The 15,307-nt window shown below is 41.4% G+C and overlaps 1 protein-coding gene across 9 annotated transcripts in view; it reads left to right on the top strand.

Annotated features, from left to right (window-relative positions):
- ARFIP1 (ADP ribosylation factor interacting protein 1) overlaps window positions 1–15,307 on the top strand; it is an 81,714-nt gene that overhangs the window by 26,476 nt on the left and 39,931 nt on the right. For all 9 annotated transcript variants that reach the window (XM_006019153.3, XM_006019149.3, XM_006019148.3 and 6 more), the window contains one exon: window positions 4,346–4,447. In XM_006019153.3, the coding sequence (XP_006019215.1) occupies window positions 4,346–4,447 (102 nt within the window). The remainder of the gene's footprint in view (window positions 1–4,345; window positions 4,448–15,307) is intronic.

The following is a 15,307-nucleotide window of genomic DNA, read 5'->3' as shown; positions in this document are numbered from 1 at the left end:
TTCCATAATTATAGGTTTGTAAAGTTAGTGTCTTGAAAATCTTTTTCCATGTGTCTAGCATGATGGAAAGTCAAACCCCAGATCACTTTGTTCTCATTTTTATTATTTATTGATCAGGAAATCTCTCTTGCAATTTTATGAGATCTTGGTAAGAATACCTTCCTGAATTCTCTTATGCTTACAAAGTACTTTAACGTACATTGTTTGTATGACTACAGAATAACTATCTGTAGGCACTGTTTTGTATTGGAATATACACAAGATAGAAAGTGTGGTAAGTAAATCCTGTTTTATGATCTTGTGTTAACCTGGCAGATGTTGCAAGAAAAAAGATAAAAGGCCCATAACCTCCAAAAGTGCAAAGCAGCACACATCACATACAGCAAATGCAGAAGCCATTTTTCTGTGCTTATGTATAACCTTCCCACATTAAAGTAGACTTTGTTTTCCAAGTTGCCCAGTTTTGTGTGCAGGCCACAGGGTAGATTTATAATGATTGTACATATGTTGGGATTATTGGAGCTGTAAAAAAAAAAAAAAAAAAAAAAAAAGAATAAATAAAACCAGTGGAATGGGACAAAAACTAATCCACTACTACCCTGTGACAGCAGGGCAGAAATGCAGCATTAGCCAAAGAGGATTGAATGTTAATGCGTATGTACAGTGTGAGTGCCACATGAGGGCGCTCTCACATTGTACAGTATATTATCATTTTTTTTCTCTGGGCTCCTTGGATACATTTAAAAAACGATTGGGATTGTTGAATACAATGGCTGATTTGTAGAGCAGTTTATAGATAGATATGTACTTTATCTCACTAGAAATAGAGACTAACGTATTTAACATACGTAATCTGTTACATACTTAACATATTTAATCTGTTAATATATTTAATGTGTCACAAGGATTTCATGTAGGAAGCTTTCATGTTTTAGTCTTATCTGCCACATTTTGGCAGTGATTTTTTTCTTTTGAACCAATTCCTCTGTCATTCATAGTCCATCTTTCCTTTCACTGATAATTGAATAGCATTCTTTTAACAACCTTGGAAGTTGTTTATGTGAAAATATGTTAGTGAAGCATTTGATGCACTTGTTACTTTCAGTGTGACTTTAGCAGCTGAGAACAAGTACTGTGCGATTGGCAGGATCTTCAAGGACAGCTAGCTAAGCTGCAGAAAGGCAGATGTGATCATTTTATTTTTATTGCATTTCATTAATGAGGTTTTTGGGCCTTTTAAAGGATCAGCTTAGAAAGAAAACCTGTTATTTTTGAGGCTGCTTATTATTTACTTCAAAGTGCTTGGCACTCTGCAAGAACCAAAATAAAAGCCAATCCTTTTCCAAGGAGCTGTGTCATATAACGAATTGAGTTTGTCCTATAACTGGGACAGACAGCTTTTCTTGCCATTTTAAATCTAATGGTCACAACCATATTTATAGACTTGTGAAAGACAAAGTTAGTTAGGAAAAAAAATACTTAAGTCCTTTTAATAGCGGTGGCCAATCCTGGTGCTTGAAAAACTTGATCAGTTGCTGCACACTACACTTTTGGTATTTGGCCTTTAGATAATGTCAACTCAGCCTTTAAGTACCTTTCACTATTTTGGTCCTACTGACTTGGAAACAACTTCATTCCTTTTACGTTTTTGAGGAGATGGAGGAGAGAAGAAGACAGCTCACTTTTTCAGGTGATCTTCACCTTGGCCCAAAGAGGCACCTGATAATAGTAAAGAAACAAAGTTGAAATAGTCCAAGGCAAACTTCTTATTTCATGTTTCCACAGAGGAGTTTCTACTCTTCTTTTTTTATGACAAGACTAACCCCACCCCCCCCGAAATTTCACATTGCTTTCAAACAAGGAATAGAGAAATAGAAGAGTGCAGCTGCACAAGAATTCCTCAAACCCTGATGAAATACTGCTTTATGACACGAAGAGAGAGGAGCAGGAGCATGGGAGAAGGAAGGAGAAAGAGGAATCTGTTGTACTCTTAGTGCACAGAAGTTCCCATGTTAGGGAGTTAGCAAGAAGCAGCCAGTACACTGTAAATTCACCTCCAAGCTCTCTGTGCCATAACTACTTGTGTAGTTAAGTTTGTTTTAGTTAAAAGCAGCAAGCTTCGTTCCACAGCCAGTTAAGAGTCATTGAAAAATATAAAGTTGTTAAAGCAACCTGCTGGTGCTAAATAAAATTGTTATGGCTAGCACACAATCCTGTGCACTGCACTGCAAGACCATACAGGTTCACATTAGACAATCTTGGGCGCACTTTTACTCTGATGAAAGCACATTTGCAGGTGTTCTTCATTTTACTGGCTAGCTGCCTTGTGCTAATGCAGTGCACTTCCTGATCCACGTGGGAGGGCAGAATGGAAGCTCAAGATCTGTTTCTTATCTTGGTCCCAGTTTCCTTGGCTGGTAGAGATTGGCAATACCAAAGAAGCAGTGTCATCCTGGTTTGCTGAGAGAGGGGGTTACCATCTTGTTTTGTTTCGCCTTTCACTGTGCCGCTTGAATTTTGGTGTCTCCTTCAATTTAAGCTTTGAAAATCCATCCTGTGATGGAGAAACATGGGAATACAAATGCATGCATCGGACACAAGTAGTGATGGATTAGAAAACTCGGTATTACTTTAATCTAGGGAAGGTCCTCTTGATCTAACTGAAATATTCCTTGTACCAAGGTACTCAATTAGCAACACCATTGAAATGATGGAGGAAATGGGAAAAATACTCTGTTGAGCATGAGGGAAGTTTTGTCAGCAAGAGTTATGCAGGTTACCATAACCAAGTTTGTGTAAAACCATTGAACCACATCAGTTATTCCGTTTGCTACACTTTATTGGAAGAGCGGGTAGTACTCTTTTTTTTTTTTCAATTGTGATCAATTCACTGTTTTGGCACAACCTTTTATCTGGAAAGCCAGATGTTTTAGGATTAATAAGTCTGTTAGTTTGGCTGTTATAAGTAAAGTAGAGAGTAACTTGCAAGTAAGTCTTCAGTGTTCTGCATCTCATTTAAGGGGGGAGAACAAAGACAAAAATCTGCTGTTGTGTGCACATATCACTTTCAGAAAAGTAGTAAAAAGATTTCTTTATCTGGCTTCATGTACCATTACTGTAACAAGATGAATGGATTTTAGGTGAATAAACCAGTTGTCAAAAGGTGTACCACAGGAGGGCCTTAAGGGTAGCTTGTGTGTGCAAAGTGTACCTTCCATGTCACAGGTGTGCTGTTCTTTTACTTTGTTTGGAGGCTCCATTTTTTATATGTAATAAACTTCAACTTTCTCTAGTAATTGGAAAAGAAGATGCATCTGTTTCTTCAAACTTCATAACTGTTGTAAGAGGGCTGCTGAGAAAAGATTGTCATCTAATTCCATTTCTTCCTTGCAGCTTTAATTTGAATCCTCATTTGGCATGAATGACTCCAGCAATTACCTCTGTTGCTGCTTATAATTTTGAGGCAGAAGTAATATGAAGCTGATTTTATTCTTGAATTTCAGTAGATCTGACGTTCTGAATGGCAGGAGTGAGTTGATTAACTTTGATCTGCTGCCAGTGACAGAGCCAAAAGCATCAACAGACAGCACTAAATTATGTTGTTCCATATATCTACGCAAGGGCTGGAAATATGACTAGTTAAAATGAAAACTTACATTCTGTACACACAGTGATTAATGTTGCTGCATTCCCCAGGCCATGCTTCTTTATTTGGCAGTAGATTTTTTTTCTTTCAAACCTGCCTCACTTTATGGAATATGTAAGGTATGCCAAGTGCATTATGGTTATATATGAGAATTAATACGCGCTGTTTTTGGACCCATTTGCTATTAAGAAGTATAAACACTTTTCCATTCAGGGCTTTTAAGATGTTATTCCTCTTGGACTCTGATTTGGTCTCAGGTGAACTGAAATGACACTTTTTAATTACCATTAAAAAGCCATTACGACACTGAGACAGTTTCAAATTCTTTTGTTCTCTCAAATTGTGAAGCTGCCAAACTATTGGGGGCTTTTTGCAAGCTCTGTGTCATATAACAGCTAAGTTTTGGGGTGTGATTTTTGGGATGCACAAGGACTTAGCATATCTAAGTTGGATGCTTATCTTGCTGGGAGTCTTTGACTCTAGCTGACTTCCTGCCCTTGGGGCACGGAGCTGGACTCGTTGATCTTCTGAGGTCCCTTCCAGCCCTAATGTCTATGAAATCTAAGTAACGTTACAGAATTAAGATCTGAGTTTAGAAGTGGTTTATATGTAAAATCAGTAGTTGATATCTAGTCCATGTAGAAATCTAGTAATGTTCCAATCTAGGCAAGTACTAACCTTTTCTTTTTACATTACTAGGTCAGTGCAATGGCTCAAGAGTCTCCCAAAAATTCGGCAGCGGAAATTTCTGTAACTACCAATGGCCAGCTTGAAGATTCGCATGAACACAATTTTAACAGGGTAAGATATGTCCAGAGCCTCTTTAATTAAAAAGAACCATTAAATCACTATTGAAAATCCAATTTATTAAATATATTGTGGCCATATATGCTACATGTAGTCTGACGTGGTTCCTTAGAGCTATGGAAAGGTATAGTGGCTAATATTTTATCATTCCATAGGGATGATGCTGGGGACATAGGAAGGTTAGATCACAAACAGCTTCATAAAGATAGTTTGGAGGTGTATTTTTTGTAGAATTTGACAAAGACTTTCTCATAATCAGTTTACCAGGTATGTCAGTTTCAGAATTATTTGAGCTAGTTTAAGTTTTCGGATAGTCTGCTGGCCTAATAAGTTGTGTGTTGACTTGTTTACTCTGACATGTTAAGTTAAAAGTAGCAGATATACATACAGATGCAATTTAAATGTCCTTAGAAGAAGTTTAAAAATAAGTAAATGCTTGTAGATATGTTTTGCTGCTTTTCATAAATTCACTTAACTTCTAACTACATTTAAGGTTGAGTTGTATTAGAGCTCCTATTATAAAAATATTCTTTGGGTCAGATTGCTTTAAATATCTGGGATTTTTTTTTTTCAGTTAGACTTGAAATGAAAAAATGCATGTGTCTGCGAACAGTACCTTTAAATTTTATTTCCCTGCAGTTGAAGGGGCTATATGGGGAGATTTAGGTGGAATTATTTTGGTGTCAATTATTTTTTTGGCAGTCTTTTGCTGATGTCTTTAATAGAAAAACTCCTTGAAGAACTGACAAGTAATAATAGTTCAGGTTTACAGTGGATCAAATCCATCAGTTCTTGAAGTCTAGTAGGTCTTACAAAAACCTTATAGTACCTTTGTGTCAAAGTTATTTTACTATTTGCTGTTCTGTTAATCTGTAGCAATGAGAGCTGCTATTTATCATCTATTTTATAGTCCAGCATTTAAATCGCATCAAGTTTTAAGATTAAGAATGTATAAGGATTGTACTTGCAAGAGTTTTATCTATGGGAGGCTTGGAAGCATGTATCTTTTAAAATTGGTACTTGTGTAGCTCTGCAGGCACTGTATATCAGGCATCCAGCTTATAATATTAGCAGTTTTTGAAGTTCCAAAGGCACCAAAGCAGATTACTCCTGTAGATTTGAAATCAGAGGTGGCAAATTTAAGATTAAATGAAACTGCCTCTCTTACAAGTGGCATTTTAAAAGCTAGAAAAGCAGAACACCATATTTACTCAAATCTAAGACAAACCTGATGGCCCCCTCCCTCCCCCCATTAGATTTGATACATGGAAAATGTAAAAAGTTGTTATAATTTTTCATGTATCGGATCTAATTATTGGAGGGTTGTCTTTAATTCATCCCTTCCACTGCTGCAGGGGGGCAGGTAGTGTGGGGAGATCAGTCAGCTTGCACCCTTCTTGTGCCTGCCCTCCTGCAGCTTTGGGTCCCCATTTCCAGCCTCTGCTCCCTGCTTCTCCCTGCCACCTCTGCTCCCTTGCAGTCGTGGGTCCTCTTTGCTCCCCCCGTCCCTTCGACCCAGCCTCTGCTCCACAGTGGCAGGTTCCATCCCTGTTCTAGCCTGGGCACATAGCATCTAAGTGGGCTGTGTGCTGCTGCAACAGGTCCAGGCTAGGCCCATGCCCAGTGTCCAAGGCTGCAGCATGCACAGAACATCCTGGTATGGATCAGCGGTGAGGGAGAGGGGCAGGTAGGGGAGCAGAGGCTGTGTGGGGGGAGAGGGGTAGTGGGAGGAGGGAAAGGTTGCAGGAGGGAAATGGTGGGGAGACAGGCTGCAGCTGTTTCTGACCCCGGGTTAGAGCTGGAGCCCAAGACAAAAACCTTATCTTAGAATCAAGTATGTACAGTAGTTCTATTTGCATACAAAGTTGAAGAATTGTTGCTCTAAGTGTGAGTGTTATGGAGTGTTTGATGGTATCAGGAGTCTTCACTGTTTAAGCTGAAGTACAAAAAATAGCAAACATTTTAAAATCTGTATCATTTACCATTGGTATGCAATTGCAGGTCCCTTCAACATTCACATTTTTTTTAATGACTTTTCTTGTTCTTTTCCTTGACTGTCCAGCAGAGTATGCTGTGACACAAGCCATGGAGCTTTGGGTATTTCTACTTCTAGATGGAAAATTCTGGGGCTGGTTCTTTTTGTACAGTTCTGAATTAGTTTCAAGGCTCAGTTTTATGAGAGCTTTTCAAATGCATCAGTATTTAACGCCCACAGCAGTGAATTGGGGATCTCTATATATTTTTTTATACCTCCCCATCCCCACATACATAACCCTCTTTCCAAGCAGGGCCCAGAAATTAGTTCTGAGTACCATCTAATGGATCCCTGATTAAAAGAAGGTGCCAACCTATGTTGATTGGATTATATATTTTGAAAATTATGTTCACAGGAATAACTGCATTTTTATTGTCACAGGGTAAGAATGTAGGGATTGTGGCTGTCAAAAGGAATGAAACTTTGTTTGGTACAATGCACATGACAATCCATTAGAAAGATATAAAACAAATACTATTTTTATCCCCAATTTGTCACCTTTTTTCTTGTCTCCCTGGATATGTTCTTCTGAACTTTTGTGACTATGCTGTTAATGTGCATTTTGAAGGTATAGATGCTTCAGATGGGATTTGTAAGTTATCTGTTTAATGGCACTAGAAGGTTACCAGAGTCTCTCTTGAAATGTTGTGAGCTCTTAGTAAAAATACCTTCCTGAATTCCTTTATGCTAACAGAGTAGTTTAAAATGCAGTCATTTTATTAAACTGTACCTTCAGTTAGTCTAAAGCGGTTTTTATTTTTGGAGGCTACCATTCCCACTGCATGTTTTCGTAACATCTGCCCTGGAGTAGGTCCCAGTTAGTTTAATTGTTCATTATTCTGCTGTTGTAGCTGAGTACTTTGCCTCAGTCTTCAATAAGGACTCGCTGAGGATAATGGTAATGGAACCAACTCATGGAAATTCCCACATTGGAACTCAGTGGTGGAAGTAAAAATTAGACTGTTTACTGTGACAAAATTAGAGGGTCCAAGTATTATTCATCCCAGAATATTGAAAGTACTGATGCATGAAGTTGCAAATTTTGTAGGAAGGATTTTCATTGAATGTCTTAATTTGATCATGATACTTTATGATTAGAGAATTGTAGTGTCAAATTCAAAACAAACGAACAAACAAACTGGAGTTGAGTGGGACCTAGGTTACTAGTACGATTAGTTTGGCTTTGATATTATGCAGGGTTTTATACTAAAGAAAAATCAAGTAACTGTAAGGAAATGGGAAATAGAATAAAATGCAGTATGGGTTTATCCTAGGGACGTTGCATTTGGTTAACATAATATCCTGTGATAGAATAACTGACTTCTAAGATAAGGGTGATGCAGTGAATCTAATTTACCTGGATTTAAAAAAGCATTTTGATGTGCCTCATGGGAATTTATCATCTAAAGTGGTCAAGATGGGAATTATACTTTAATTTTTAAAGTAAAGAAGGACTGGCTAAAGTAGTGTTACTAGTTTGATATTTCTCGTGGATTTGGATATATCCTGGATTAAGATTTTTAAGAAGCACCCCTGATGCAAGAGCAAGTGTATGCGTGTGTAAAATTTGTGGATGACAAAATTGCATAGTATTGGCAATGCTGAGGAAGACTGAATTATGGTATAGAAAGAATTAGATAACCATGTGGAGGGGAGTAATAGAAATTTATTAAAATGTAATGGTGCAAGTCCTGTACTGAATTACTGATGCCAAAAATATCTGATGCAAGGTGGAGGCTCATAGCCTGGAAATGAGAGGGTGAGAGGGATCTGGGTATATTGATCAGTTTTAGGATGGTCATGAGTTAACAGTGTGGTGTAGCCATGAGAGGCTAGTGCAATTCTAGGATATCAAGTTAGATATTTTAAAGAGGGGGAAATCCTCATACCACTGTACAAAGGATTGGCAAGATACTCTAAATCAGTTTAACTCAACCCATGGGTTGCGTTCCCAAAAATGGGTCACAAGAATATATGAAAGGGTTGTGAACAGATTTTATAAATGGATCAACAAACTTTAAAAATGGATTCTCTTTTAAAGGAAAAAAATGTGGTAAACCTTGCCTTTTCCCTTGCAGGTTAAGAGTTCCAGCCTACAAGGGGTTGCTTGCGGGCCCCCCCCACCCCCATCCCACGCACCCAGCCCCTGCCCCACATATAGAGGGGCAACAGGTTGGGAGTGAGGGGCACTAGGTCGGGTCTGGCCGTTCAGGTTTACAAATGGGTCCTGGTACAAAAAAGGTGGAGAACCACTGCTCTAAATGATACAGCAGGGCAGCTAGGTCTCTATTATATTTAAAACAAAAAAACACTAGGGGTACACTGATTAAAGATTTTTCTGGGCTGATACTGATGGCCATATTAATGAGCCATATCAGTTGATACCAATCTGATTGCTGATATGCAGCCTGGCAGCTTGAAGAGCAGCGTCCGGCTGGTAAGTCTGGGCAGATTGAAGCCCCTGCAGTGAAGGAGGGAGTGGGACTGGAACAGGGGCAGAGGCAGGCACTGCCAAGCCAGCGCGAGGCATGGGACAGCTGCAAGCGGCTCATCTAGGGTGTGTGTGGGGAGACGGCTCCCAATGCTGCATGCATCCCCCAGGAAGGCATGGGGGGCATGTGCCCCCTGGATCTGTGCACTGGGTGAGGGCAGGCTGCCACTGGGGCTGGGGGCAGCACCGGGCTCTTCCCTGAAGGGGGCTGGACCAGGGCTGTGCTTGGGGTGGGTGGTGGGAGGGGGGAGCTATGGGGGGGCTACGGCAAACTGTAGCCCTCCCGCCCAGCGCTGCCGCATGCCCCAAATGCAGTCCCGGCCCAGTTCCCTGCCAGGAAGAGCCTGACACCGTGGCAGCCCACCCTTGTACCGCACACAGACCCGGGGGGCACATGCCCTCCATGCCTCCCCTGGGGGTGCATGCAGCGGTGCACCTCTAAAAACACCATTTAATTAAAGATGCAGAGAGGGCCTTCTAGTATATTGAGAGGAATGATGCATGCATCTTAAAAGCAGTTAAAAGAGCTTGGCTTGTTTAGCCTCGCAAAATGAAGGTTTGAGACTAGGCATGACAACTCCATAAATATGTCTGGGCAATTGATTACAGGGAAAGAAAAGAACTATAAGTTGAAGGGTAATACTGGTGTAAGATAAACTGGACACAATTTGTTCATGAATTAATTGAAGTTAAGAAACCTTCTTCTAATTTCGAATCATCTGAGAAGTGAAGTTCTGGAAAAACAATGAGGAGCAAAGAACCTAAAGTAAGGTTGGGCATGATAAATTAATTGAAATGCTGCTATTATAAGATACAGAGTTTTAATCACTACTATGTGAGGTTTTGGGCCTTTGTTTGGTTTTGTTACTCCTTCAAAGGGGTTGAAAGGAGACATTGAGTTCTGTGGCACTGAATGGGAGGGAGGTATCTGATGGTGTAGGGCTTTTTGACTTTGCTGATGATGTCAGGATCCACTGGCAGAAGCTGAACTGAAAGAAAGTGGTTTTGGGTAAAACACAGTGGACACCTATACATGTGCCTGACACCTACTCCAACGCAGTCTAATTAGAACATGTCTGAGCAGACTTGATTAATCAAGTCATAATTGTATCGAGACTCTGTTTAATCAAGTCTTCAGGAGCGTGCTAATTAGCATGCTCCAGCAGCCTCAGCATCACATGTATTCAGCATCCCTGAGCTTGAAAATGGTGGCGGAGACTCTTTGAAATTCATCGAACAAATTTTAGTTGAAGCACCCCCATTGCCATTTTGAAGCATGGGACACTAAATGCACAAGATGCTGTGGGTGCTTTAATTAGAGAGGCTCTCAGGAGCACATGTAAAGATGCCCAGTGTTACAGGATTTGTATGTGCCATTAAGGAGGCCCAGTTTAAGTAGGTCTGAGAGTTCAAGTATTAGGTTTCTTTTTTATGTTAATCCTCTTTGCTCTTTGGTTTTTAAGATCCTTATAATACTTGTCTTGCATTATACCATGTTAATCCCAGGCTTTAAGGCTGTGTGCTGGAGCCAGGAAGAAATGTTCTTACCCCTTGAAAATACTGTTTGGCTTCTGGTTTTCACTTCTCTCTGAAGCATCAGGTACTGACCAGAACAAGTTTTGAGACATTTTCTAGGGCATGCCAGTGCTCAGAGTGGTGCTGGGAAACATCTTGGGTGCCTGGCAGATTTTTGCACAGGTGTTAGAAATAAATGGATCCGAGGTTAGAAGGGAATTTTCCCCCCAGGTGAGAATACCATGGACTGTGTGGCTTTTTTTGCCTTCTCTTGCAGCATATGCTGTGTGGTCCTCTTCATAGGATCCTCTGAGCATATGAGTTAGGAATATATAACAAGTACCATCATTTCATGGCCTAAGATTGTGGGGAGGGGTGTGGCAGGTTGGCATTGATGGTGAATTAGGCCATGTAGATTTGTTACATTTTCTATGCCTTTTCCCAGTAGGAATGAAAGCGTACAAGCATGTGTTCACTTTCTCCATTGGGAAACATACCTCTTCTGAGAGAAGATTTTTCTAGGTTGCAGCCCACAGAATCTCTCTTTGAGAGTTTCTCTTGCAAGAACAAATGCTTTAACAGTGGTTTTCAGCCTTTTTTCATTTGCGGACCCCTAAAATATTTCAAATGGTAGACACCTATGGAAATTTCAAATGGAGGTATGGATCCCTTTGAATTCTAAGTGTGGGTATTCATATACTTTTGATTGATCCTAGCATCTTTTGCAGACCCCTTAGATATAGTGTGAGGACTTCTAGGGATTTGCAGACCACAGGTTGAAAACCACTGGTTTATATGTTCCCATGCTGGTCTGGTTTGGAAGGAAATGGAAGTAGCAGGGGCAGCCCTTGGCTGGGGGCTTTGCCTTGCTGCTTCCCTCCCCTTCTGGACCAGCAGTGAGGCAGTGTTTCCCACCTTGTCCCCAGACCTGGGGCTGCCTGGTCTGGGAAACAGAGTAAAGGCTTTGCCACCTGTTCCTTCTGCTCTGGCGGGGCTGCAGGTGTCTTCTTTGAAATTTGGAGAGGGGTGAGGGTAGGAGAGGAGCTGGTGTCCACAGCCCTGCTACTCCAGTCCCCTTGTACCTGGAGAAGTGGAGTAACTTGCTATCTGTGCTTTCCCCAGACCAGTGAAGATGGCAAGGGAGAGGGGGCAGCTACAGGCTAAAAACCTGTATTGCTCCCTCTCCCAGAATGATTTCTAGTGAGAGAAATTTCTCTAGAATTTCTGTAGAGGGAAATCACTAGAAATGAATCTGTGTTTACAGTCTTTGTCTCTTCTTTTCCTGTGACTGTAACATCTTGAGGTTCTGTATTTGTCATTTCACTAAAGATTCTAAGTGTGTAGTATGGCATTGGAGGTTGTTTGTGGCCCTGACATCCAGGGAGGGTCTCAGTAGATAGGACTTTTTTGGACTAAATGTCTATTGCATGGTTGCCTGCAATTTCAGGATTTAGGATTCTGACCCAGGTAGCAGAGTGAATATAGATCTAGCAGATGCAAGCTTTTGTTGAGGGCTGACTCTAGTGTCACAACTAGCTTCTGCCCTGGAAGTGTGTTCTTGTAGCAGCAAACTGCCATCAGGCACTTATTGGGGCCTTGATCTGTTCTTGGATATGTAAGTACAAGTGGATACATAGATCTACTTCTGTTCATGCACAAGCAAAACTAGCGCTTGATTTTTATTTTAATACTAGCTAGTTGCCTCTCAGGAATGATAGATTTCAGGGAGTGTTTACATGGCACCGGGCTGTGAAGGGTTGCCTGCCGGACTGGAAGTCCAGAAATAAAGCGTACTGCAGAGCAGCCCTTTTTTATACTGAGTATAAAAAAGAGTTGGCCGCAGCTCCATAGTTTGCTGTCCCGCGGACCGGTCTGCGGTTTACTGGTCTGTAATTTAAAAAGGTTGGGAGCCCCTGATGTAAAGACTCCCTCCACCACCACTGCCACCTTCTCCTCCAGTGTGGGGGCTCCCTCCCCCTGCCTGCCTCTGCCTTGCAGTGGCCCCCCTTCCCCTCCGGGGGGGGGGCCCCCCCCCCCTGCCTGCCTCTGCCTTGCATTGGGACTTGCCCCTGCTTCCCCTCCCCTCCACTCTCTTCCCTCCCCGCCGCCTCCCCCTCCCTACCACCTGTTGTCGGGGCGGGGGGTGGTGGTGCGCTGCCACCGTGACCCTCCCTGCTATCCCTCCCTTCCTTCCTTCCTTCCCTGCTGCCTGGCCCTAACAACCCCCCTCCTGACCCTGTCAACATCTGCCACTGTGACCTCCCCACTCCCCTGCCACCTCCCTCTCCCTGCCAACTGTTCTGGGGGGCGTCAGGATGGGGGGGTGCTGCTATTGTGACCCCCCCCCTTCACCCTCAGGCAGGGAGGTGTGGGGAAGCCCCATTGCTTGGGTGGCTGGGGTGTGTTTGCCACCGCCACATACTTTCCCAGCAGTGGCTCAAACTTGGACTTGCGCAGCCAATCACCGCCTGCCTTCTTGGCGTGCATGCACAGTTGGCCAAAAGCATTACAGGCAGGCAGACACACAGGCAGACAGACTAAGCCCTTTATGATATTAGAATTATTTTTTTTACAGAGCACTAACAATGTACATCTCCATATGTATTTTTGAACCTGTAAAATAGTAATTGTTTCATGTTCATATTAAAATGCAGTCAATTGCATATAGAATTATGCAGAAATATGCAGCCAAAGAACCCCCCTCCAGTTCTAAATGGCTACATTTACTTGACTTCCCCTCCCCCCAGCTCCTACCGTTCTCTTAACAAATTAATACAATGCTAATATCTGATGTGTTGCTTCAAATAAAGTTTATTCCATTCGAACAAATCCCAGGGTAAAAGACAGTTGAAATCATTGTTTCCATGACTAAACTCTCAGTCATAAAGGTGTTGCTGTATTCTAACTTGTCTTCATCTGCTCTAGCAAGAACTTTTTAAGGAAATCTGTTATTATGGAAACTGGTTTTGGTTTCTTATAATATCAAACCACAGAAACCTGCATGGTAGTCTGCTGCTGCAAAGGGCTGTACTTCTGACAGCTTAGGAAAGAAGGCTGTGTGAATTATTGATGGTAAAAATGGGGGAAGATTTAACTGGGAAGATGGCCTGTAAGATGAGAGTTGGAATAGAGGAAATATTTAGGAGATGTGGTGTGAGAGGAGTTCCATATTATAAATACCAGGGTGGAAGAACCTGAAGCCATGAAGAAAGGAAGCAAAGGGGAATAAGAAGTAAAGTGGATTGGATTGAGTGTAGAGGGAAAATGAAGCATAGATTTATGTAAGGAAAGATAACGTGGTTTTGGACAAAAGCTTGAAAAAGGTATCAGCGTAAGAAAACTATGCAACATACAAAAGGTGATTGGTAGGATGCAAAAGGTAGGTGGTTGGAGTGGTAGGAGAGGAAGATTTTACAGTCAGGAGTTTTGGATTGACTTGGCATTGCTGTGGGCTGAGAAGTCAATCAGGGAAAAAGGCAACTAAGTTTCTTAACTGTGAGGGAAGGGCAGGACATGAGGAAGAGACAGAGCAGCGTTTTTTGCCTTGCTGAAATCAGTATGCAGCCTGTTTCTCATTTTGTTGCATTCTGTAACCAAGCTAATGATATTTTGACTAGGTTCATCTTGTCATGGAGAGAGAGATGCACAAACTCACACATTTTATATATACACACATGAGTGTGTACACACTTGTTCAAGAACAAGTTTACTGGGTCAGTGGAGAGCCCTTTTGAAAATGTATTCATATGTATGTGTGTGTGTATAGATATAGATATATATAATAATGCCCACACCACTGACCAGTATCATTTTTTGGTAGCATAGGTACCCATGCCGTATATCCTGGAGTCACTGGTGCTGTGTTCTGACAAGACTTTGACCTAGACTCTCTCATTGCCTGCACAGTCTCCTATATCTATCATGGCTGCTTTTAAATCTCCTGTGGATAGTAGTGTCATTCTGTAGCCACAGTTCTATTTCCTAAGATGTCTCCCCCTTGTCAGCAGTATCCAAGACTTTTGTTAGCATCCAAGCCCCAGGTTCTGAAAAAGAAAACTCTGCATTTGATCTCTATGCAGATAGTAATCCGGTAATAATTTCTCATAAGAGTGCATCACACACTTCCTGTTTTATGCAATTAAGTATCAGTTCCTACATTTGAGGAAATGTATTAATTTGTATTGGCATTGCTAGGCAAAAGAGTCATTTGCCTAGGTGATTTTTGTCTTTACCTAGGTTGATTTTTTTTTTTTGAGGATGACCTTGAAAGGAGTCTTTTTTTGCCACCAGTCTTATTTTCCCTGGTTTGTCTTTGGTAACACACTGTACCCCACCTATATGAGGAACACAGTTCCCTAGCTGAGGCATCATTGTCAACAGATATAAACCTGCTCATTCCAAGTTGTTGCATAGAATTCATGTGCACAGCCTAGATTCCAGATCAGCAAGGATTTGGTGTAAATTCTGTAAATATTTTTCCACCCTGAATTAATTATTTTCTCATCAGTTTGGTCCTTTTCAAGAACAAGTTTACTTGGGTCAGTGGAGGGCCCTTCTGAAAAGTCCACCTTTAAGTGGCTAGGGCTTAATTCAGATTCTGAACTTTAAACATGACATCTTTTCCTAAAGCAGACACAGACATTTGTATATTTAAAATGACTCCTCGTCATGATGTAAAATTGCTCGTGGCAGGTTTGACTAGAAGTATATCTGTCACTCAGCATGGCTGCCTCTAAACAGCTGTTTGTATTTTGTGCCTTTGATAGTCTGTAGACAATTATGTAACTACTGTTTTCTCCCCCTGCCCAAGCTT

The sequence above is a fragment of the Alligator sinensis genome, unplaced genomic scaffold (assembly GCF_000455745.1).
Source record: "Alligator sinensis unplaced genomic scaffold, ASM45574v1 scaffold169_1, whole genome shotgun sequence".
NCBI classification, from domain to species: domain Eukaryota; kingdom Metazoa; phylum Chordata; order Crocodylia; family Alligatoridae; genus Alligator; species Alligator sinensis.
The sequence above is the reverse complement of the archived record's forward strand: the minus strand, read 5'-3'. Positions and strand labels throughout refer to the sequence as shown.